Source organism: Rhea pennata, chromosome 6 (assembly GCF_028389875.1).
Source record: "Rhea pennata isolate bPtePen1 chromosome 6, bPtePen1.pri, whole genome shotgun sequence".
Lineage (NCBI taxonomy): Eukaryota > Metazoa > Chordata > Aves > Rheiformes > Rheidae > Rhea > Rhea pennata.
Window position 1 is genome coordinate 16215471 of NC_084668.1, and position 26118 is coordinate 16241588.

The following is a 26118-nucleotide window of genomic DNA, read 5'->3' on the forward strand; positions in this document are numbered from 1 at the left end:
CTGTAACGTACTCTGTTGCAGTAAGATTTTGGCAGGAGAACTTCAAAAGAGAGACAGACAAATTAGAGTCAAGTGGGAATTAACGCCCAAAGGAATAAAAAAAACTGAGAAAATATGACCTGTGAAGAAAAGGCCTGTTTGTACAGTTTAGTAAAGAGAAGGCTGAAATAAGAGAATAGCCTCCATGTATGCAAACAGGTGGTATAGACAGTACAGAAATCATTACCCTGCATGAGTAATAACGGCGGTCCAAGAGGTAATTGGCTTAACTAGTAGTAAGAGAGAGACATAAGTTAAATATTAAGAAAAGTCTGCTAACTATAATGATAGTTATGCACCAGCTATAAATAGATCAGCGGTGTGGTATTACCCTCTTTAGATGTTTTTAAGAGCAGATCAGACAAACATCTATCAGATACAATTTCAGTATATTTGCTTCTGCCTCAGAGTAGGGAGTAGCTTCTTGAAATTCTTTTTTTTTTCCTTGCATAGCTACGATTTCTTCATTATCCAAATAAAAACTACTTATCAGTGCTATCACACCTGTATTTCAGAAGTACTGTCTTTGCAAACAACAACATCTGAAACATCTGAATTTTACTACTGAAAGCACTGCTGTTGTCAAACTGTCACGGTACTTACCAGAAAACATTCCTCTTCAGGAACACAAAAACAGCATCTTTTACTACTACAAATAATCCACAAAGGTGGACAAACGATTGAAAGGAAACACAGAATGAAAAAAAGTGAGCAAGGAAAAAAAAACATCCGTGTAGTTGAACATTAGCCTAAACAAAAGGAATTCACTCTTATGAAGAACTAAGTTACTGCTTGGAATCATAATTTAAAAAAAATATGCAATAATTTGAGAAACAGAATACAAATAAAAGACATTCCAACCGCCAGGGAAGTCACAACTCTGCAAGCCTCCCTATACTAACAATTCCTTATCCTCAGTTTTAAAAGCACACAGAAAATAGCTCTGCTTTGTCCTTGTTCAAGTAAGTCCAACTTCAAACGACCTCATTAGTTAGACTCTAAACTATGCCATATGTGTATTTGTCGGTCAAGTGTCTCTAGACCACAGATTCCTGCAGATAGAAGCCACTGCAGTATCCTAACAAAGAACTCCATTTTTCCTTAATTCAGTCTTACCAGAACTTCCACAACTTCTCAAAAATACATATTTAAGATGAAATTAGAGACATTAATTCTGCATTAAAAAACAATGTAGAAAAACCTATAAAAAATGTATGCTTAACCAAGAAATTAGGTTAACATACTGACATAAGTTACATCTACCCTTAGTCATATATTACTAAGTCAAGATCTCATACAAAGACCCAGAAGTGAGAATCAAAACTGGCACACTGCGTTCTGAATGCTGTGCCCACTGTCCAATTATATAATGTACAGCAATGCCATTTTGCATGTTATATGCAATTATAATATACATGACCTACTTTGACCTATTCTGTAACACTACAAAACATCAGAATGTTAAAATTGAGAATTCAGTTTATCATTAGAAAAAAAAAGACAAGATATTTCTCCTCCCCACAGAGAAATTAGTGTTGTCAGTATAATGCACCAATTTTTTTTTGTAATATTCTGTGAGTTCTTCTTTCAGAATATTAGAAGTTAAAATTTAGAAATTAAGCTTTCAGGACAATTGCTGGCTAACTAGATAAACCCAGGTAGAGTCACTAGTCTATATACATATTTACATTAGCTCATCATGTATATGAAAGTAAGTTCTACAGAAGCTAACAAAATGTAATAAGTTATACTGATCAGCTGCACTTATTTCCATTATTAATTTTTCTCCAAATACTAGTCTACGTAATAAGGATAATATTAACTGAAAAGATTTGAAAAGAAATTGTAACACAGTCTAGTCCTTACTCCACACAAGCTACGTATATCTAGACAGGTCAGAACACCTTTGGCAACATGCTCGGTGGGAGAGAGGGGAACGATGGAAGAAATCACTCCATTAGCACTCTCATAATGTATTTTCCAGGCAGACATTACTCTCAGTCCAAAGACTGTTCAGTTAGAGAACCACTGAACAAGCTGTCACAACAACAGATTACATGTTATTCATTACTTTTGACTTAGTCTGCTAACATAAAAAGTCAGCCTGTAATGAAGATAACATAGATGAAAAAGAACTAACAACTGAAACTTGCATGGCTAATACATATGGTTTTTCAAAAAGTTCTCCATAAACCTTTATTAATAATGATAAAAATTTAAAAAATCTAATTTATACATAAATACCAACAGTAATTGAGAAGAAAACATAAGAAAAAAACAGAACCAAAATTATTACGTATGTGGATTAGATTTAACATGACTAATTTGCTTGCCTGCTCCAGAAGACCATATCCTTAAATAAATAAATAATAATAATAATAAAAAAGGCTTTTATATCTAACCTTAGCTTTAAACTCTGTATGTCTACACATAATCCAGCTTTCTTAAGACTAATATGAAAGAACCAGTGATGATACTATGACCAAATGTGAACAGTTATTTACTTTTACCATAAAGTACCTAGAGATTTATCAACATAAAGTGGAAAAAGTATTTTTATATATGATCTCCCCTACCAGGATATTAAACACCATACAACAAAACAACACTCCTGTTACGCTACAGGTTGAAAAATTTTACATATTTCTCTCTACCTGTCCCAGACATCTACCTATTCACACACACTATACAAGCTCTCAAGGTTCTCAACTACAACAGCAATCTTAAAAAAAAAATTTCTTCTGACAGTTTAGAAATCTCAGCAGGCTGTCATAAACTATTCAAAAACACATTTTCTTCACCATAGTCTTCCATTAGTGCCATGTAAACCACTGAGCTGCATTTATCCAGACAAACTGCACAGATTTTCTCCAGTAGAGTCTGACAAATATTAGTTTACCATTTTGCTTTATTGAAACACAATAAACCCTTTGAAAAAAAGTCAATTGAACTACATACAGCATCATTAGCTGAATTAATAATCAAGTTCAATACATTTCAATAGCAACTATGACAATTTATAAGAATTCTAAGTCCTCTTCTAAGAATGTAAATGTATTTTGAAGGAAACAGGTATTTCCTATTGCTGGCCACCATAAGCAACATCAAATACCAATAACACATCAAAGTAAAATTTTCATACAATATTTTTATTATTTTCAAGTGGCAGTGAAGAATTTAGTCACAGAGCAGGACAAAAAAAAAAGAATATTCTTTTCAGTTTTTCAATGAAGCATAAATACTAACTCATCACTCCTTGTTCCCTTAAAACTATCCATTAGGGAATCCCGTAAGAAAGAGAAATTACACTTTCTAGGGTATTCTGCTAACAAGTGCTACGCCACAAGGGACTCCAAGATGTTTTGCAAGTCAGGCATGTAGAGATCCATTCTGCAACTAAGCCTTTGCCACATATATAGGAACTTGTTTTGGAAGGCCTCTTGCACTCTGCAACATGCTGCATTGTTTGAAGAAAGAAATCTCGTAGTTTGGAAACGTTTTCTGTGCGCTATAAAAATCCCTCTTCTTTCAAGGCAAGCTTCCATTATTGCTTACATCCTTTCAAGAAATGCTTAAATGATTCAATACAGCTTAAAAGTACTTTGCTTATTTAACGCTTTCATCTTCAGTAATTCCACAGCGAACCATTAAAACCGTATTACGGAGGAGAGGACGCCAGAGGAGACTCGCGTGGGCCCTGCAGCGCACCTCTCGGGCGGGAAGGGAAGAGCCACCTAACGTTCACTTTTCCCCCTACCAGGGCACCTCGCCGCACCTGACCCACATACCCAATTCACAGCACCGCTCTCGCTGCGGAGCGATGTAAGAGCCCACGGTATCACCACGTGATTACAGGGACACGTACGGTCACGTATGAATATTTTTAGAGCGCATAAAACCCTTAAGATCCGACAGTTGTAGCGCGAACACCTCTAACGTGTCCCCCCCCCACACACACACACACAGCCCCCCTCGGACCGGGCCCCGGTCCCTCGGCCCGCGCGGGCGGGGACGCCGCTCGGGGCCGCTCCTCGGGGCGGCCTGGGCCAGCGCGCCGGGCACCTCGCGGGCGCTGGAGCCGCCTCCCGCAGGCCTCCCCGCGGCGGGCCGCGCCGCGCCGCCGGGCCCGCTCCCCCGCGGGCCGCTCCCCCGCACACGCGTCCGCCCGGCCCCGAGCCGCCCCGCGGCACCAACCTGTGTCACAGCGGAGGCCGGGCGGCAGCGAGGGCCGCCGCGGGGCCCGGCGCAGCCGCGCGAGGCAGCGGCCAGGTTTCCGCAGAGGATCCCACCCGCCGGCGGGGAAGGGGCCCGGGCCCGCCCGCCCGCGCGGGGGCACGGCGGCGGGGGGAGGCGGCGCGCACCGAGGCCCGCAGCGGAGGGAGGCGAGCGCCGAACGGCGCCGCAAGGGGGTGGGGGCGCCGCCGCCGCCGGGGTCCCCGCAGGCGTGAGGCGCCCGCGGCCGCCGCCGCTCCTGCCGCCCGCCGCGAGCTCCGCCTCCCGCTCCGCCGAAACCCGTGACGCAGGCCGCGCCGCCCGGCACCGCCCCGGGGGCAGGCCGCGCGCACGTCATCGCCTCACGTCATCGCGGCGCGGCGTCACGGCGGACGCGCGGCGCCCGCCTCCGCGCACGCGCATCCGAGGGCGAGTGGAAACGCGGGTGCACGGCGGCAGAGGAGCCGCGCGCGTGCGCACCGGGCACACACGGCCGTTGGGTCGCGCCCCGCGCATGCGCGGGAGCCTGCGGCGCCGTTAGGCCGCCCGCGACGGCGCGGGGAGGGGGGGAAGAGGGCGCGCGGCGCTGTCGGTAACGGTCGCAGCGAGAGCCCGAGCACAGCCCTGTGTTACCGACACGGCTTCCTCCCAGAAAGATGCTGCCGTTACCTCCAGAAGCAGTGATGGGTTGTGTTTATATAACATCTTGAACGACAAATCACGTGAAAGTTACATTCTTAACATTACTGCTTATTGATCATGTTATGCTATGCCTGCTACACTGTGTTTTTTTGTCAAGCAATTTTAAGTTGTGCCCAAGCTACTGCTTTTCCCTTCGGGGCTTTCATGATCTGGACTGGTCCCCAACAGTAGCCAACATCTTTAGGTATGCTAGAAAGAAGGACACCTATTGCTACTACACTCGAAGTAGCAGATGACAGGAAATAGTGCTATGCCCATGTAACTATTTTTGCTCACGTTTAAAAATAAGCATGCAGGCATGATCCATTGTGCATGAGACAGACAGATGGTCTGTGCATGCTTAGCAAATGTTATTCTGAAACATGTTGATATGCAATACATGTTCAGAAAGTCTTACCAAGGTAGCAGTAGTCTGTTTGGTTGCACGTGATTATGCAGCACAGTAATCCCAAATGAGCTACAACTCATATAATGTGGTTTCTGGCATGAGGCATCCCACTCAGAAGTATTTAAGTCAAAGGTTTGTAAAACCTGCACATGTCCTCAAGATCTACCCAGACAAAATGTTTTGGCCACTTTAGACACGGGCAGGAGAACCTACCCGACTGTAAGTTTAAGACTTTATTATACTATGTATTATAATCTGTCATTATTATAGGTATACATAATTATGCTGGTAAAGTCTTTGAAGTAGACACGTTATAGACAGGACCTCAAGCTGCATATCCAGGCAAGTAAAGCTTTCAGAAAGAATTGCATATGAAGTTAAAGAGATTATGTGTCAAGGCCCACAACATGAGTATTTTGAGCTCCTCCACTGAAATACAATGTAGATGACAGACACTGTCATCTTTTCTAAAAATGCATTAAAAAGGACAGTACTGAAGAAAAATCACCTGATAAAGTATGTTAAAGAAAGACACAAGGCTCCGAATCACACTGATAAATAAGAACTCAAGAATCAATATGAGGAATATTTAATAGTTCCTCAACGTTAAGATGCTTTTTTCCACAGTAGGCAAAATTGTCAGCTATGTTTGTGTGATTCTTGTTGTGACCAAGAGTCTTAACTAGGGAGCTACAAAGGTGACCTTTTGTGCTAAATGATAGGGAAAGAGCCAGCAGTAATGCTGACTTTGTATGATGCTCCTGCACCATCAAGCAGATCAATGAGCCACAGCTGCTTACACAGCTTTGAAAGCACATCCAGTGTTTCCCTTGCCTTAATGTTCCAGTCCATGGCTATTTGTCAGTTTTAGCATCTTGCAAATGGATTTCCCTGATGGAGGAAGGGTTAGTGAGCAATAGGTTTCAAAAACAAAATTCCTTTACTACAGAAGAAGCCAGCAAGATTCTAGAAAATGCTCACTTGCCCTTTTCCTCTATGTACTCCTTTATATTTCTGCCTTCATAGCAGAGAGCATTCTGACTGCGTTATTAGCTCCATCCCCAGAGTGCTTCGCTGAGGTCAGGTACATCTTGACAGGCATCGGCATTACCCTGGCATAATCCCTAAAACAGAGTTTCTTCAGTATCAGGAGCAGGATAAACAGCTAAATATTGAATTTAAGAAAAAAAAAATCTGTCAACACCAGGGACCAGCACTTATGACTCTGGCTCACAGTAAGCTCAGCCCAAGCCCAGCAGTAAGGATCTGAGATCATGTGTCATGCTACTGGAGCGAAATAGTGCTTATAGGAACTGTGTAATTGCTGATATGGAAGAGTATAAAAATAGATGACACTATAGCTGCAATAAAGCACATTAGTTTTTTATGCATTTGGTACAAGCCCTTCATATGCAACTGAAATTGGGAGGAGTGGAGGTAGAAATTATAGGGTAAGCACATCTTAGGAGAATCTACTCAAGTAATTGACTGAGATTTGGCAGTGTGACTCTCCCTGGATTCCAGAATCAATACCTCACTGCAGTAAGAGGTTCTCACCTTCTAGAGATACTGCTTGAGGCTAACAATTGTGACTGTATGAGTTAACACAAAAGCCACAGCTTCCAAGCACTTCAAGTGGGCATGAACCAGCTGTTTTTAGAGGCCATGCCATTCTCCTCCCTTCCCCCAAATCTCTGCCTCCTTCTCACCTCCCCACCACTCCATTTAGATTCCTCACACTGGTATGTTTTGAACTACATCCAGAAAAAGATCTTGTTTAAAAAAGGATTAACTTCATGCATTTTTAATCAAGAGGGAAGAGCTGTCACAGGAACAAACTTCTGGAGACAGAATGGGTGAGAAAAATCAAGACTACTTCTTTCGGGAGCTCACAAGCTAAAAGCATTTGTGATGCCAGGATGTTATAACATGATCAAGATGTCCTTCCTCGCAGGCTGGAGAGCTAATACTTTACATAAAAATTTTACACCGCACACTCATGTGCACTGAGCAAACAGCAGTATCAGTTCAGGCCCTCGCTGGCTCTAGCTGACTGCTATGCACCTCTGCCTTTCCATGACAGAAGTGATCATGTGCCTGCATCTCAGCAATTCCACTTCCTCTTAATATAAAGCACCATCACTGTGAGGCTGATTGCAAAAAGACAGGAAGAGCAAACAGCTTGAAGGAGTACAGTCCTAAACCACTGCTGCAAGATTCATCACTTTCAAACACGACCCCTAAACTTACAGATCTGGAGTGAAAAGTGGATTCTATACAGCACATAAACCTGTGGTTAGGGGATATAGGAATTCCTTTATCATCACAAACCAAGAAAAAAATGTGAACTTCTATAGAAATACAAGCAAAGAAGCCAAAAGGACTGTTTTAAGAAACAATAGCTAGAGAAGCTTTATCTACGGCCACTTTAAGAGCTAGTTATAGTAAAAAGAAACTATATAAGAAAAAAAAATCTTTCTTGTTATAATGTCTCTTTTAAACTATCTCATTTCTCTGATGAGAGACTCCCTCCTCCCCGCTAGCAACTGTATTTCTCACCCACACTGGAATCTCCTGCCATAGTATTTTGCATTTCAGGATGCATTCCTGTTGCCCAAGACATGCAAGTTAAGCACCAGGAAAAAAAAAGAAAAAAAAAATGCAGCCAGCTGTTGACTTGACTGTAATGCTTGAAACAAAACTAAGTATGAAGGAAAGAAAATACAGTAGTCATTCAGGTATTTAACTTCTCTAAAAAAGCACACTGCAGATGAGACTGGGCCGCAGTACTGATAGATTTGTCTGCTCCAACTCCATCAACTAAAGCTTACGAGGTAACTCCTTTACTTTCAAGACTCAGCCATATTCAGTAGCCCAAAACATGAACACCGTTGACTTTGCTAATAAGATTACTACACTTATGTCTACATTACTCAGCCATTTAACACAAGTCAGCTATTCAAGATGTCAAGAGTAAACTAGGATATGTTGATTAGAAGTGTATGAAGTTACACTATTCTGGCACATATAATGGCTTCTTGAGGATTACACAGGATATTCCACACAACCATTCAGAATAAACATAGCAATAAAAGCTTATAACAAGCAACTGTTGTGTCGTAATTATTCATTTGCATGTTGAGGCACACAGTGCACCTTACTGCAGACTAGCACTGCACAGACTATACTCCCTTTAGCAAGCACAGTAATAACTGTTAACCTTTAAACATTGAAGCTTTTTACAACAGACTTCATATTACAGTAGATAAATACTCTGAATAATCAATATTGTGCCCAAGACAAAGGGTATCTGTAAAATATTTGGCAGGTACAGTTTATAAAAATTCACCTTCATGGAACCACACTAGTTTCATACTTGTAAAGTTCTCTGATGGCTATTCAGATGTAATACTAGACAGTGTAGCAAGGTAGTAGTTGATAAGCATCCATTTATCAGTCACATAAATATCTGACAATGAGTAGGCACAACAACTAAAGCTTCAGCCAGAGGTAAATATTAAAGCAACTTAGGAGAGATTTCTAACAGAATGGTAAATGTAATTATCATTTCAATGGTTCTGCTTTTTACTCATTCAGTGCAGGAAATGCTTAAGTTTCAGTGTTTGATCAGTAAGCCTCCTTCATTCTTCATAAGGTTCCTCCATCCTTTTCCACAGTTGCACTCACCTCCTTTGTAAAATAAACTATTTAATTAAATAAAATCAGTCTTCCCTGAACTTCAGCTACCCAAGTTTATACAGGTCAAGGATGTTTTTGTTACCACACCCATTTTTTTTAAAAACCTCTGAATGCCCTTAGTTCAAGGGCTGTTTTTATGACATAGGAAGAGATTTGCTAAAGCTGATTTTATCTGCAGTACTAACAACTGAAAACTAAGCATTCATTCTGACAACACCTGTTCTTTGTGTTCTTTTCTGCAAAAATTTTTAAAATAATTTCATCTGCATTATAGAGGGACCAAGAAGGGGAGGAACAAATTAAAACCTCAGCTGTGAGAATTAAGCATTTCCTTCTCGCTAGTGCTAGAAAAAAAAAAAAAAAAAAAAAAAAGGCGATTGCAAAACCACTACAGCAAGGCAGTTACTATCCTAGTATCTAATATAATGTGATGTATGTTTTAATATTCACAGTAAGCCTCAGCACACAGGACACATTAGTATTATTACTCAAAATGACTGCAGAAAATGCAGAGAACACTTTAATGTTCCCCTTCTCCTTTCAAGGATTCATTTTCTATATTCTTCCACTGTACTTACCCCTGGAGTATTTTGAATATACTCTACTAATACACTAAGCTGCAGTGCATTATGACTCCACACATGCTTGTTTCACCTTCTTGCCATAAAAAGCAAAAGCAGGAAAGTACCTCTTCTAGCTTATATCTTCTTAAAACATCCATTGCTTTGCCTAGAAGTTGAAGAATAAAAGTTCAAATAAACATGCCTTGTACTCAGTGCAGGCAGAAAGATTTGTTCTTACTTGTGGAGGAGTTATTCATTGCAGACTGAACAGGTCTCCCACACAGGAGAACACTAACCTTTCCAGGGTTTTGTTTCACAGACTTGAATGATATGTTTAATCATCCTTATGCATAAACTTCTTTACAAATGTTCAAACTCCAGCAAAGTTAAAGAGGAGATTTGCAACAGTATTAAATAATTATTTCCAGGTTTATGTTCAACTTCTACAGAGAGCAGCTCTGGGATATAATAAAAGTAATCTGGTTTTATTAAATCACTTCTGTTTCACCTCAAATGTACTGTCCACATCTATCATAGAAGCTGACGGCCAAACAGGAGGAGAAAGTAAATTCCATGAATCTTAAGTCTGTTTAACTATGTTTAAATTTCTATAGAAAGATGTGAAGAATGTTGAAATAATCTCTTAACAAACCAAGTAATTTCACTTGAATGCAAAGGGCTAGGCTACTAGAGTTTCGTTACCTAATAGGTACATTTTCTTCCAGGAATTCGCCTGCTGCATACTCAATCAAAACATACCCACATAAGAGGTTTGAAGAAGTTGACTTCATCTCTGTACAAGTTCCTCACAACCACATAAATGATCAACCAATTGCTAAGAAAAAAGGATATATCAGAAGTAGAATAAATCTTACACAAAGCATTTTAGCTTTATGCTCAAACCCCTCTTCCCCTTTGCTCACAAAACTGGCACTCAAATTTTCATGACATAAAGCAATCTAGATGTACTTATGTAAATTCTAATATTTTAATTAAACAAAAGTCAAACATCTTTGAAGAGAACAAACATCTGGCAAAGACTCTTACGTTCATTCCAAATTTAAGTATTAATAAGGTTGCTTCTATAACAGCAACTTGATGCCACAAATTTAATTTGTTACAGAAAGCAAAAAATCATAATCTAGTTTTTTAAATTTTGATCAAAAGTATCAAATAGCAGGGAACATTTGCCTTAAAGTGAATCATACAGCAAATACAGCATCTTCAAGTGATATATTAAAACATCTCTAGTTTTCACATCAAAACTCTCCATTGATCAAAAGATCATGTCTTTTTTAGGATACTGATAAACAAAAGTATGTTAAAATCATAAGAAAACTGCATGTCAATAGAAAACTGTATGGATAGAAAGTGTTTTAACTGGTGAATGAAGGATTCCAAGTTTCTCCCTCAACAAAATAGGATACTGCACAAAACAAGGCAATATTTTTCTTCTGAGCTGTAGAATGTTACAAGATCACAAAACCATGAGCTTGAATTATTGTCTTTTCTCATACAGAAACTTGCAACTCAGCTTTATATAGCATGCCTTAAACTTCCGTACAAAATGATTATGAGTTAACATGACAACATGGGAAACTAGTATTTAAATATGAAGTTCTATGCAATTTATATTATACTACAGCTTGTGCTTCAAGACTTTACATGTTGTTGAATCTATCACACCTTCTTTCCATAACAGAGTGAGTGTTTTCAGAGAAAAAGATTTATTCCTCACACATAATCAATGAAAATTAAGGCACTCAATGTGGCAAAACATTCAGATTAGTAAGAATTATAAACGTAAGCCACAAAGGGAGAAAATCAGCAAATGTCCAATTTGGGATAGGGTGAAGTCTCATTCTGTTAGAGCTTTGGCTTGAACTCGCCAGAAAGAAGCTTTCTAAGCATTTCAGAATTTCTTCCTTCTGGTGGTGGGGGCCATCTGTTGTGATCTGAGAAGAACAAATAAAACAACGTACTTAGTTATCTAAAAAGTAGACATTTTGTGTCCTCCCATTGCCCAGTTTTAACCACTTCAAGGGCACTATTCTGTAGCCCTTTTTTTTACCTGGTACTTCCAGGTTACTGCTATATAAGCTTTGGCCACCATCCACAACCATGGTTATCCCTGTTATGTAAGAAGCAGCTGGAGACAGCAGGAAACACACTGCAGGAGAGATCTAACAGGGAATGACAATTTTAATCACTCTTAAATTGCTAGGAATCATTTGTGTCCATGACAAAGCTTGTAAAAACTGGTATGGGCAAGAGAAAACAATATTTTCTACTCAGCGATGAAAGTCATTAACAATCTCAAAGCTAAGTTTCTAGCCACAGACATCGAGTACATAACAGCTGAAAAACAGCAACTTTTCGTAGATCAGCATCAGATGCCTAAAACCAAACAAATATTTAAGTTGACCAGTTTATCAAAGACACATATTCTTGGTAGAAGAGAGCTAAGTACTCTGAAATCACATTTTTTTCACACCTATCTTTAATACTTTCTAATTCTCCCTGCAGTAGGTCAACCTCTTCAGAAACTAATGTCAGCTATGGAATACTACAGCTGTAAGAGGCATCTAAATTAAACTTTCAGTTTAACAGTAGCTACTGGTTAAGTCTCCCAGTTGGCATTATTACATATTACTGCAAGCTTTCTTTTTTTAATACTCCATCATAGTTCAAAGTCTTTATTGTTCTCCATATATTAAAGTAGCTTCAAAACAGAAATAGAAGTAGAAATATCACAAATGTTCTGAAAGACATTACCTCCTCAGGAACTGCTGACCTCTTGGCAGGAATCTTTGGGATGTTCTGTAACCACATTATTGTACCTTGCTCTCCATAGTTTGCAACAGCAGTTTCTGAAAATACTGTTCCCTGTATTAAAACACAACACAGTGACAATTAAATTATCTTGCACACATTCAAATTCTGGTCATTGTAAAGTTATTATTAGTGGGATTTTTTTGAGGAATTAAACTGTCTAAACAGCATTTGAATGCAAGTTTTTAAATTGGATTAGATAGTATTATTTATGAAAGAAGGTGACTTGACTGCCTTTCTCTGTCAAGAGAAATTGATAAATTGGAAAAATTACTTGATAAATTGGAAAAATGAACAAACAGAAAAACATGTAAATAAATCTTAATATTTAACAAGTCTCAAGATGAGCTTGGCCTCAGAGAGCCTACATAGAGCCATTACCTGAATGATCATTCCACATTTCAATTAAAGCAAAACAGTTGTTTTAGGACAAGATATACAACAGACTATACCATTCTATACAGGCAGCAGGAAGATCATCGTAGGGACCAGTTAATCAAGCCTGACACTTACCATACCATAAGATAAGATAAATTCTGAATGTAGAAATAACTGGACAGCTTTCCTTTCCCATTTTGTTCTCAACAGAAGAGTGAAGATTACACAAATCACAACAGATGGAATCTCAAACTTCAAAGGCAGGACTAAAGCCTCTGTATCTGCAACATCATGTGCTATGAAAATATAGCTGGTCTTTCCATGAGATTATTTAAGACAATTGCTACATGCTACCTACTTTCTCAGAAATGTGGCAAGCATATTTTAGCTACCTGTAGTCATTTCTTGTCTACATTTACCTGGTAAGAAAAAGTAGAACACACAATTTTACAACTAATCTCTTTGAAGGGGCCACTCCAAACACATTCCTTTTACGTCTAAAAGACTAACCTAACTTGACATGTAGAAGATGAAGGTAAAAGACATTACGTGACACAGAGATTCTCACAGTAACTGTAAACACAGTTGGAAACTACCAGGATACCTGATCATCATACAGAGAAACTTTTGTAAACTCAGAAATAATTTGTTATTAAAATATAAAAAATTGTGTAATTTTATGTCATGCTCTTGTAAAACAGGCCACTTCTCCCAGATGTCCTTTGGTTAAGCTAGAAAAGTCAGAATGCCAAGTCAAAGCAGAATGCAGAAGTGACTTTATCCCGCATTCCTCACTTGTCGTTCAAACAGTACAAAACATTCTCAAAGGACCTGAAGGACACAGATGAGGGAATTAAAAAATGAAAACTCACAAACTACAGACTCTAGATTTTTAAATGCCTTTTGATCTGAGCGTTTGAACCATGAGCATGTATGATGACTAAAGTTATTCTGTCATTTGCCATTACTTACAGGAGCAACACTGTTGATTCTTACTCCGCTGTGGGCCCATTCTAAAGCCAAAGTCTTCGTGAGGTTATTCACTGCAGCTCTTGCAGCTCCTGTATGCCTATTAAGAAAAGAAAGCAAAAGAAGCATCTGCTCCCTCAGATAATACTGCCCAATCTCCATTCTACTGCAGTCTCACTAGGATAATCAGGATAGTGCTGTATTGCTAGACTAAGCATCAGAGATGCAGAGGGGTTTTCTAGTTTGAACCTTGACCATAGCTTCGCAGTTTAGCTGAATTATGCTAAGATTTTCTATCATTTCTGCAAATATTTATTGTCCAACATAGTTGGTGGTAATGAAGCCTGCTACATTTTATTGCAGAAGCAGGCTAACAGAATGATAAACAACTGGAGATAAACCTGCAGGTGTGTGAAACTATAAAAGATACACCGCACAAGTAAGGCAAACCTTGCAAGGTCAGTAGTCTGAAAGATATTTAAGCCACACAGATGTGTTTAAGATCAGCCAGTGTTCAAAAATTGCTACAGATGGGAAAACAGGAACACAAGCATACTGATCGCATATCCCTTTGCCATTTATACACCTTGCTGCTACAGGAAACCTGTATGAATGAATACATGCTTGAACAGATGCAGACAAATTTACGACAAAGCTGAATAGCAGACAGTGGGACTGACAGAAGACTCATTTTAGCTTCTTTAGTTTAGCAAAACAGAAGAGATGCCATAAGTGCCATCATATCAAACATGATGATATATGTAGCAGGAAAGAAGAGCTTTTTTGATTGAGGAATAAGAAAAACTGGTTAAAACCTGACTTCTTCATATGTTTAGGACAAAAATTAATGACCTTCTGACACAATATCAAACTTGAGTAGTTTTAGGTTGAAAATTGTTATTTATGAAAGACTGTGGGAAACGATTTTTGGCACAAACAGTGGTTAGACTTGTAAAAGGATATTACACTACTCTATACTACATTTCTGAAAAAAACAACATTTCAACAAAAGTTCAATCTGAAAGTAATTTTGTCTACCCATCTACAAAAGCAGAAAACAGTTATTTGGGAAAACTTACTTCCACTGTTATTCAGAACTAGGTTCTTTATTTCTTGGTGTATCAACCTATTCAGTGACAGTTCAACTAGATTTACCTAGAGCAGTGAAACTAAAACAATTGTAGCTTCAGCACCACCCTGTGGATCTCCAGATGTATTTTGCACTGTCAAGAACAAGCCAGTGAGAAAATATGCTGTTGTTTCTTTAAAATTTGAGATTTTGAAAAATTTCAAGCCAAATTAGGACAAAGAGAGGTAAGACAACATTTGTTCAAAATTAATTTTTGAACTTACAATTTCTGTTGAAGAAAGTAAAAAGTAAAATAAGAGTTTTTTTCAATTTCCTAACTGATTTTTTCAGTTAGGAAACTGTCTGACAACTTCTAAGTTTCCTCATGCAAAGAAAATAACTGAAACAAACCATTTTCTGAACATTATTCTCTTTCAACATATTGACACTTTTTGGTGGAAAACTTTCAACCAAAAGACTCCTGATCACCTCCATTCTGAGGGTGAAGACATTTGAACAAATACAGTAAGTGTATGGAGAGGATGCTGCACTGGCATGCAGAAAACCTTGATCATTTTTGCCAGAAAAAAAAAACATAAAACCAAAAAAACACATAGTAATGTTTGCACCCATGAGCCTTCTCCCAGTAAAGAAAGAGGCAGAGTAAATAGGACTGATTCTATGTATCACAGAAAAAAAAATCTTTGCAGCTAGAAAAGGTAGCCATAAAGTGAGGGCAGAAAGCAAAATCAAACAGGCAGGGATTATTTGAAGTGAAGGACAAAGCTGCAACCTAGAACATGTTAGGAATGTTCCTCCTGCACCTAATTCTAGTCCCATAACTCATTACACACCATCAAGACCTGTAAACTGACAGCAGAAGAGCAGAGCAACAGGTGCCAAGTTCCTGCAAACCCTCCAGAGATTTGGAGAGAAAACAGGCAAAAGTTACACTTGAACGCACATAGTTCCCACTCACATCCCATTTCCAGTGAAAGCTTCACTGCAAAAGTCTTGCTTCACAGTTTCTTACAAACTCTTTGGCAAAGACCAGAGATTTCATTTACTCCCGCAGTCTCCATTCAATCAGTAAGAGATCCTCACAGAGAGAGCCAAGTGATAGTACTGCTCTCTTAACACACCTATGTTTCTATTCTCTGCTGTTGCCCAATGCACAGCTTTCTAGAAGAATATGAAGTATTTAGGAGAAATCAGAACTTTTAGAGAAAAATATAGGAAAATGTAAAAAGAATATTACGACATTCCAGGAAACCCATTTCTCACGGCAGCAGTAATGTTGACAATGACTCCTCCATGTTCCTGCATCCAGGCATTGTACACTGTATGAAGGAGGAAGATAACCTATAACTATGAGAGGAAATACATACAAACAAAATTGCCAATTGGATGCCAAATTTGGAGTCTAATTCCAATTCTGCTACAAGTTGCTTGTGCAGATTTGGACAAACAATCTGCTCTTTGTACCACAGTCTCAGCACTGATCTGGTAAGAAAGCAGTGCAGTCCACATAAGGCTCAGTGTTTGTATAGAAGGCTTTGACAGAAATCAAGATCTTGTGCCTTCTATGTAAGTTGCTTTCATTTCTATTTTCCTAATGCTATCTGAAAATCACATATCAAACATAAATTCAATTCTACATCTTTGATGTAAAAGTCTTCTCCTGTGTTACACACAGGGAAGACAGAGAAGTTAAATGGTTTTCCTATCATCCTTTAAGTCAACACCCAAACCAACTGACTCCCCAAACCTGTCCTTAACCAGAAGGTCATTTTTCCACTGAATGCGTACATATGTGTTTGTGTATATTAACAAATATAATGTACAGCTTAAGGTATAGCTTAAGATGAGATTCATGAAAACAAGTATCTACTGTCAGGTAAGAATGTGAAAAAAGAAGGGGGAGAAACTTTTACAGAAATACTGGTAAGACAAGCAATATAAAAAAACCCTCTGCATAATGTTTGCTCCTCACCTGCTTTGCAGCAATAGAAGGTTCCTGTCAGATTAGTGTCTATCACAGCATTCCAGCCTTTTGCACGGATGGCTTCAGTAGGACTCATGAACTGGCCGCCTCCGTTGTTCACTAGGAAGTCAATCTTCCCATGCAGATTCAGTGTAGACTTCACCAAAGCTTCTACCTAAAATTTTATTTATTTATAGTGTGGTATGCTGAATAAGTTATGTACCCATTTTCATTCTCAGAAGAAGTTTTCTCACTCAAATCCTTTTCATACATAAAGAGGAAGTACCAGTCTTCAGAGGTTGGTCAGCAGTCTCCAGGCTGGAAACTCAGTATGACAGGTTTAATCAACCAAAAAGGATTGGGCTGAGTCCATGCTTACCTCATAAATCTTCCTGGTATAATGTATGTGCTACACAAAACATCAGCACTGAAAAAAGAGGGAAAGCTATGCTTTTGAAGCTGGAGTGGTGGGGCTGGTAGGATACTATTTAAGATCAACTAAAAGTCTCTTGGTATTTTCCAATAGAGCAGGGGTATTTGCATCAGAGGGTAGAAGAGTTTTATATTAGGTAGTTTACTGTTTTTTTCATCCAATCCATATTCCTGAGGGTTTTGAATAGAGAATATTTTACTTTCCTCCTTATTTTCAAACAGAATAAAGTGTGATAGCACTGTTAAAAATGGCTGCTGTATTTCAGTAGAAAGGAAAGTAATCTTGAAAAAATTTAACTTTCTTATCTAGAAGCTTTGTGCATTCATTGAAGGTCTGACACGTGAGTTGGCAGCAGCCAATCTTCTCATGCAGAACAACAAAGTTAGATTATAATCTGACAGAAGAGAAACTAAATAAAATGCTAGTAAGGCTATCAAGTAGTTTTCTTTAGCAAAAAGAAAGGTGTCTGAATAAACAGAAACCTTCTGTCTGTTAGCAGTAGGAACACTGCTGATTAAGAGCACTGTCTGGCACTATATGCCTTTGGGTACTCTGAGAAGATATTAAGAGCAAATAGCAAAATATTCTGTTCACTCACTTAAAGAGCTGCAGCACAGAAAAGGGGTGGCTTAAATTCAACTTGGGAGACTCTAAACCTAGCACTAACACTGATCTAATCTGAGCTACAGGTTGTCAGCTAAACCTTTTCCACTGTCTTGTGTTTTGGAAAAACAACAGTTTCCCCACACATTTGCACAAAGCACACGAGAGAACTTCTGTAGGGGAACATGTTCCAATGCATTCAAAGATTTCACAGATACCAAAGCTGACATATTTTTTCCTACCAAAAAGTAATAATGAGAGACCTTCAGAGCAATCACTTAATAAACAGGGGAAGTAGGATACCAGAACTGTTTCCTGCATCTGCATTAGCTATCATAACAGGACACCATGGATCAGTTAATCCTAGCCAAGCAGATGTAAAGAGTTAATCTAGCACCTGCAGTCAAACAAAACACAGATGAAAAAAAAAATCAGTCGGGGCAATGCTGCGGATGGAACAGATTTGACTTGCAGAAGAACACCATTTAGCCTTCTTCTGTATTGAGTTAGTAATACAAAACATCAGAAAAAAAAGAATAAGCAATGAATGATCTATATCTTACCAAGAGTATCACTGACTCAATCTCATAAATTGCAGTCTTACAGCTTTTGTTGCTAACAATCAGGTTAGAATGTTTTAATGGGATAGTGTGAATCCTATAAGCATGCACCTCTCTGGAGAAGAGAATCTAAACAAACTGGCATAGTGACAGAAGTCTGATTGAAAGACTAAAAAGATGCATTATAAAATAATGTAAATATCTATAGCACCATCTCTGGCATCTCACTCCTTGAGGCAGTCAGTGCAGGCTGTAGGATCTGAGAAAAAAGCATCTGTGGCAGCAGTCCCAAACCCTTGCCACAAGACTTCAGTTTTGCTCACAATCAGGGAAAGGTAAATTGATCTCATGTTAGACAGCAAAAATTATACTTTGCTTGCCGTTATCAAACTTTTTTCTCCCTGTCAGCCTGCTAATCTTACTTTGAGTATTGTCCACAAGTCAAGGGCTTATTTATGGAAGAAAAATGGCTTCTGTATGAGGAATGATTAAACAGACTAGGACTTACGTTGGAAAAAAAAGAGACAAGGGGAAACTCTAAGAATCTATTAAAATGAAATAAAAAACAAACAAAAAGAAGAAGAAAGCAAATGGAATAATCATGCACTGTCTTCCAGTAGAAGAGTTTCAAGCCATCTGGTGAAAGGACGAGGCAGGAGATTCACAAAACAGACACACATACACACCCACCTGTGAGACCTCTGGCCACAGAACAATGCAAATACTAGAAGCTTACCTGAGTGGAAAAAGAAATGGACAAATTAACAGAAAAAAAATGCACTCAGAAGAGACATGACAAGCAAGTTTTCATCAAGTACACAGAACCTGCTATAACCTATCATTTCAAAATGGTTCTCAAGTTGTATGAACCTCTGCTGGTTTTCCTACTTGCCTCACCATACTGTCAGAGCAATAGAAACAATACAGCTACTAGTTTTGTTTTCTGAAAGACAGCAGAGCTGGCAGGCTCTATAGCTTGATAATTATCTAGACTGTAGAAATTTAGACATCTATTTTGGATAGGTCCAATTACAGCAATCTTCAAAATGTATCCTCTGTTGTATAGAAAGCATCATCGCAGCACTTCTCTTGATTAAAGTAAATGTTGTGACAGAACAGTGAGAATAAGGGACTGGTAGAACATATTTAAATTACATTGAAGAACGAAAGAAGGTTTTTTACCATTGCTAAAGATTTGAAATCCACACAGAAAGAATTTCAAAAAAATCCCAGCTACTAAAGGGTGTCCCTGGGAATAAAACAAACTGTAACAAGTTTAGCTAAGAGTTTAGGACACATTTTCTGACAAAGATTGAAAAAAAGAAAGTCATGAAGTTCAGACACATAACCAGAAGACTGGAACTCTTCAATATTGCCCTTTTCTGTGTGACTGCAATTCAAAAATACTGTGCAGTAGCACACTTCTGCAGATAATGTTAAGAAACTGAGATGACAGTATTCATACCAAGAGAAAAGGAGTAAATGTCCAGATAAGTGCAAGGTGACGTATGAATGTTAGGAAAACTCAATAGGCAAGCTACTTGGTACAGGGTGAGTACAGAGGTTTGCTATTTGGAGACCATTCTTGCACAGTGATATCAGGTGTTTTTACTTTGTGCTATTGCTGTTTTATTTTAAAATAAGACAACAGGAATCTGTTATCTGCAGTGCTCCATCAAGCCACTCTTTTCCACTACATTAAGTATTTATACACCACCATAGACTACGTTAAGCTACAAAGCTTACTGGAAAAGAAAAGCCACTAGCAAACTCCAAGACAAGTTAAAGTGGTAAGTATCACTGTGTTGAGCACTTTTCAAGGAATCTTGTTTGTCGGATGTCCAGACAGTAGGTTTTAGCCTCAGGGTCTTCTTCAGCAGTAGTTGTTACTGGAGGTGAAGTACAGAAAAGGGACACTGTGCAGAGAATTCTAATTTAATTGTTTGATTTCAAGAGCAGTAGCCTACTAGAAGTACAAGGCTTTATATTTCACTCATCTAGAGGCAAGTTAAAGAAATGTGTCTCCAGGGCATATAGCACAAAGGCTACATGAAGTTAAGAAGTTCCTCATACCTTTCAATTTCTGTAGCTCAACATTTGAGACACATATAGGTGCTCCTCCTTCCCAATACTCAAATTGATAAAGAAAAAGCTCTTTCTGTAATGTAAAAAGGATGTGGTTTCTCTCCTCCACTCTGGCAGTCTTTACATTGATGTACCATAATTAACTTATCCTTGGATTTTCGGAGAAAGCTGAATTGACAAGAGCCGCATACATACACAGACAGTCATGTCTACATCTCAGCAGGAACAATCTGACCTGCTCTTCTTGTATCCAACACATTGTGTGTGGTAGGATTGGAAAATATTCAAATAATTAAAATCTATACAGCTTCATAATCGCTCAGAACCATATGGATCACTGCATTCACTCCAGAACACGGGATAAGGGAGAGGTGCACAACCACTGCTTCAGAGGAGGCCCCATGAAATCAGAATACAGTGATCTCAGGTGCTCTTTGCAAATCAGCACTCCAGAACTCTAGTCTTCTATCTTTAAAAACAAAACAGGTTTGTGATCCTTTACAAAACACTCACTGGAAAACTAGTCAACACAAGAAACAGCAGACCATTTTGACAGAAATAAACCTGACAGATTATGCAGTGAAAAATCCTCCGTCAAACAAGCAGGATTATTTCTTGTACATTAAATGAAAAGAAAGCTTTGCTAGAAAGCAAGAGAGCCTCCGAAGATAAAGATTAAGAGACTTCAAAATGTGAATTCATTAAGCTATTCCCATGATATCTACCAAAAAGCTTCTGCAGCAGTTTATTCTATACACCTTTTTTTGGCTCTTCGTAGGCCAGAAAGAATTCTAACAGCCACATATTCACTATGTGAATGGAGATCTACCTTCTAATGCTTCAATTTCACAGATCCAACTAGTGTAGACAAGAGGAAAAAGTTGTGTTATCTTCAGAGCAGGTGAGTTACTTTATGATTTGGAATAGGATGCAAAAAAGTCGTCTGACAGTTCTGAAAGCACTTTCATCTTTCTTAAATCCTCTCTATTCAAATTTCTTCCTTCCAGTTTGTCCAATTACAAAATGAAAACCAGGATGACATTCTTCACTTAGAGAAATGAAGAACAAGTGATGGAGATGGAGGCTCAAGCCTCTTCCATCGCTTTTCCTTTTTCTTTCACGTATCTTTAATCACTTAAGTTGCACTCCGACATGTCATAACCTATTATTATATTGCATCTATACTGATGGTAGTAAATGCAATCCTAAAATTCAGTGATAGGTGAAGTGTCATACTGCACAGTGCCAGGGTTCATCTCTTTCAGGAGAGAAACTCTAAGGATATCATAAATATGTTATGCTATGAGCTGTTCTATGAGGGAAATATTTTATTTTTACTTACTTTATTGTAGTAAACTAAGATAGGATTTGAATTCACATAGCTCCTGAATGTCACTAATGTTCCTTTAAGTTTTGCTAGATTTTCTTTGAAAGGTTAAGAAAACGGTAGCAACTAGTGAACAATGGAATATTTTCTGGCAGTCTTGATTAAGTTAAAAGTCCAACCTGACAATATATTTTTAGTTGTTTAATTAAAGTTAAAAAACAGAGAGATGAATGCAGACTTCCGAAGAATGTAGACCAAGTACTTGTAATTTAAGGAAGGAAAAGAAGTCTCAGCTGAAGTGGAGATCTCACTCAATAAGGCAGAGTTCTTACAAAGGACTGAGAGCAACAGTCTTGCACACCTCAAATTGTAAGCAACAATCAAAACACAGCTAAAAAAAATCTCTCTTTTTTTCTTTAGTCAAACAAAATTGACAAGGCAGAATATATGTCAATAAGTAAATTAAATTGTGTCAAGTCACAACAGTGAGATTCCATGCTATGACTCCCTTTTGAAGAAAGTAGTTCTGTCGGTCTCCATCAGCACAAGCTACCACTCCCTCAGTGCAGCCAAGAGATGTAAGATGGAACCACAGATAGGGCTCAGGCTCAGCTACAGAACATACCAATACTAAGAACTACTTTACCTAGTAATATTTGTGAATACTTTATAACCACCCATACCTATATTTCAATGATAAATACTTTCTTGCTTAGGTGGCTAACAAATGGTTTTCTCCTTTAACTGTACCTAGATTCATTTAAAAGTGCTGCACTACACCTGTCTCCTGATTTAAGACACTCCTGAAAAGGCCAGACCTCTGGAGATCTGAGAATTTGTACTCACTATATACCTGCGACATGTTAAGTGCCACAAGATCACTTGTGCTTACCTCCTCTTCTTTGCGGATGTTGCATTGTATAGCAGTCACTTTGGCAGGACTCATGGAAGAAAATTTATTATTCAGTTCATCCGCTGTGGCTTTTAATCGGTCAAATTTACGAGATGCAATAACAACACTGCAACCTGTTGAAACAGAATGAAAAAATCTTTTAGCTAATGGATATTCAAAATTACAGTTACACTAGGTTTTTAATAACATCATGGAAGTATCTTGTAGGATGTGTGTTTATTAGTCACTGCTTAGGAGATACTGTGATGAAGTGCTTGCAAGAAAGAGAAATTACTTATGTGAGGAGCTTCTTAGCAACAAGACCCTGTGCCAGGAGAAGAACAACTGAAAAAGTGTCCACAAGGTTTTCTCTTTCCTGCAGGAGGGAGGATAGCCTATGAGTTGCAGAGTCAGTAAAGTAGCTTTCAGACACTTTTTGTTGCCTCTGCCCAAGCTGTCTCATTTATCAATTATGTGATTTAAAGTTGTTTCATCAGGTCTTGATTAAAAAAAAAAAAAAAAAAAAAAAAAAGAAAAGAAAAAAAGAAACACTTGCTCCTCAAACCACGAAAATAGGCTTGCTTTAACTCAGGCTGTAATTTTGACTAGTGGCAAGCAAATGTAATGCTCTCCTCTTTAACTCTACACAATCTGAAGGACAGGATGGTAGCTGTAGGAGATGAATTCATGTATCTGCAAAATATGGACAGCAGGGACAGATACTTCCCCATGGCACCTCCGCATGTTTCCGAGCCCTGCCTTGGATAGGAAAGGAAAAACTAAAGAGGAGCTCAAGCCTTCCACTTCTTTCAGTATTTGGAGGCATTCTACAGAAAATGATGATGCAGGCACAAAATTAAGGGCAGGCATTCACAGACTATCTTCTGTTACCAGAGGACTCAGGACAGCTTGTCTTCAACAATTACTACTTCAAAGACTAAAACACACCACATGAAATTAATTCCCCATACGAATCCAGTAGGCATGACATTTCCAACTATGGACGTGCAAATTAATAGCTTGCTGCTGCCTAGTGGGGAGGGAGATCTTGCTTCCCCTTCCCCTTCCATAATCTTAGTCTCTCAGCATAAGCCATCCCTTCCTCATACCAGCTCGGTGCTCATCAGCTTAAACATAAACCAATTCAACACACTAGACTAGCCAAAAAAAAGTTAACTTTTTGCCAGGTGTTTTTTTTTCTGTTGCTATTTTACTGGGTGGAATTTGGCCTCCTATATGGCAAACAAACACCAGAACTAACTCAAAATAACTAGTAGGAGTAAGGAGCAGTGGCAAGCTGTTCATTTGGCTCAGGCTGTCTTGTGAAACTATGCATAAAACTACAAAGAGCAGCTAAATTTCTTCCAGGAGATACTGCAACTACATATCCCTAGGAATGGGTACTTCGTTTTCAGCCTGTGACCATTCTAAAATAGCACATGTACAGATCTTAGTTGAGGTCTCTTGACATTTTAAGTTAAGAATTCCAGTTGCCTGCACAACAACCTGACTAACTTGGAGTACAGTTCATACAACAGCACATGCAATCACTGATTAACAGGATCACTGATTAACAGGAAATAATAATTCACAATAGCATAGTAATATTCATCAGCTTAAGTGCTTATCAGTACACACACTGATACACAATAAGGCCAGTAAAAGGCTGTATTTTCACTAAATACACTAATTTTTACTAAATACACTGACATGGGAAGATTCTAGCTCACTGAGGCAGGTTTGGGACCTACTGTACAAACTGATGCTACTTTAATAAAGTCTCTATTTTTCTCACAAAGGACAGACTGGCTAGAAAAGCAAATGATTTTCACCACAATGGGCATTATCTGAGGATGCTCCTAAAGGTGCTGCATCCAGACCTCCTCTAAAAAGGTGCAGTATATATATATATGGAAAGTATATATGCAAACGGTTCCAGGCTGTCTTCATGTCAGGAGTAGCCAGTAAGCCTGCAGGTGAGACATCTGCTTTATAGGAGGTTATATCCCAAGGATTTAAACATAGCTCCTTTCTTCATTTTCTCACATGTCTTTTGTAGAGATTTTTAAATGTGCTTTCTATTCAGGATGTTATAAGTCAAAACATTTCTCTTGCTTGTATTTTACTTAAGCAAAAGAATGCAGCTCAAATTAAGTGCAATTTTAACATAACTGGGTAACATCATCAACCAAAAGTATGATGACACTTGAGAAGCACCTTTTCCAGCTGGAAAGACACTTTAAATATCACACTTAGTTCCCCAGGCACCTGAAGGTAGCTGAGCTAGCCCTTGTTTCAGCTTCACCGAGCAAGTGGAAAGCTGGTGCCCCCAAAGCCAGGGCAGGCAGCCATGCCCCCCAGCGCGCAGTGCTAACCAAACAAGCCCTCCACTACGCAGCGAACGGGTGAGGTGCGCAGATCGCGGGGGCACGGTGAGGCAGAAGGCTGGGCACCGCTATTTTGAAGAGCGCACTCGTAATCATGATGACAAACATTATGTGAACCCAGTCAAGACGTCAATGTTCCCTAGCATTTATTTTGAAACCGGCAGAAAAGGTGTTGCAAGGTAGATTAGAGGTTTCCTAGGCTGCCTTTCAGTCCAGAGCTAAGGGCTGATTAAAGATAGGTGATTAACGAAGAAAGCCTACAAGGTACACGCCGCTATGGGAATGCTTTAACTTCAAGATATTTCTATCACAAGCATCAACAGACAAGCACCATTTCTCTAAGATTAACATGCAGACAACAGTTCAAAAGGCTGCTACTTCAGAAGCAACAAGATAGTTTCAGTTTAACAGCATCAGAGCATTATGCAGTTAAGCAAGATAAAAAAATAACTTAGGACTGAGCATCAGGAAAACTGCCTAGGTTTACTATATCCTCACTCTGAATGTTATGTTTAAAACAGGGCATCTTTAAGTGTTGGCGGAGCAGGAGCTGCAGCGCCAGGTCAACGCGAGCTTGCTCTCCTCGGCTTACGCTGGTCCGGCATATTCACACCAACGGACCCGCCGCTCCCTCAGGAGCGAGGCTCGCGTCCTCGACCCGGTACGGCCCATCACGCACCCAGCACCGCGCCCTCAGCGCGCACCCCGCTCGCTGCCCCCCGGGCCCGACCCCACTCCCGCAAAGGCAGGGCACAGCCGCCCGCCGCGCGCGGGCTGCCCCCAGGCCACCTCCCCGCAGTGCCCACCGAGCGCCAGCAGGTCGGCGGCGATGGCCTTGCCGATGCCGGTGCCGCCGCCGGTGACGACGGCCACCCGCCCGCGGAACAGCCCCGCCGCCAGCAGCCGCTGCGGCGCCGCCGCCATCTTCCCCGCGCTCGCGCTCGCGCCCGCGCCGCCGCCGCCGCCACGTGACCCGCGGCCGCGCCCGCCCGCGCC

General features: G+C 39.5%; 2 protein-coding genes across 5 annotated transcripts in view; both read right to left on the reverse strand.

Moving 5' to 3' along the window:
- Nucleotides 1-4331, reverse strand: part of MAP3K2 (mitogen-activated protein kinase kinase kinase 2) — a 50257-nt gene extending 45926 nt beyond the window's left edge. For all 4 annotated transcript variants that reach the window (XR_009958721.1, XM_062578176.1, XM_062578175.1 and 1 more), the window contains exon 1: nt 4234-4331. The gene's annotated coding sequence lies outside the window, so the exon portion shown is untranslated. The remainder of the gene's footprint in view (nt 1-4233) is intronic.
- A 5578-nt stretch (nt 4332-9909) lies between these two features.
- On the reverse strand, nt 9910-26048 carry PECR (peroxisomal trans-2-enoyl-CoA reductase). The gene is made up of 8 exons (XM_062579220.1): nt 25929-26048; nt 22736-22869; nt 16845-17010; nt 16110-16191; nt 13786-13882; nt 12379-12489; nt 11675-11786; nt 9910-11558 (listed from the first exon to the last, which is right to left on the reverse strand). Exons 1-8 carry the CDS (start codon nt 26044-26046, stop codon nt 11470-11472), a joined length of 909 nt encoding a protein of 302 aa, XP_062435204.1. The 5' UTR covers nt 26047-26048; the 3' UTR covers nt 9910-11469.
- Between the last annotated feature and the right edge of the window lie 70 nt (nt 26049-26118).

Coding starts and splice junctions, on each gene's coding strand:
- PECR (XM_062579220.1), bottom strand. CDS start 26,046: ATGGCGGCGGCGCCGCAGCGGCTGCTGGCGGCGGGGCTGTTCCGCGGG. Junction 22,870..25,928: donor CGCCGACCTGCTGGCGCTCG/GTGGGCACTGCG, acceptor CTGTTTCAACAG/GTTGCAGTGTTGTTATTGCA. Junction 11,559..11,674: donor CAGTAACCTGGAAGTACCAG/GTAAAAAAAAGG, acceptor TGTTCTTCTCAG/ATCACAACAGATGGCCCCCA.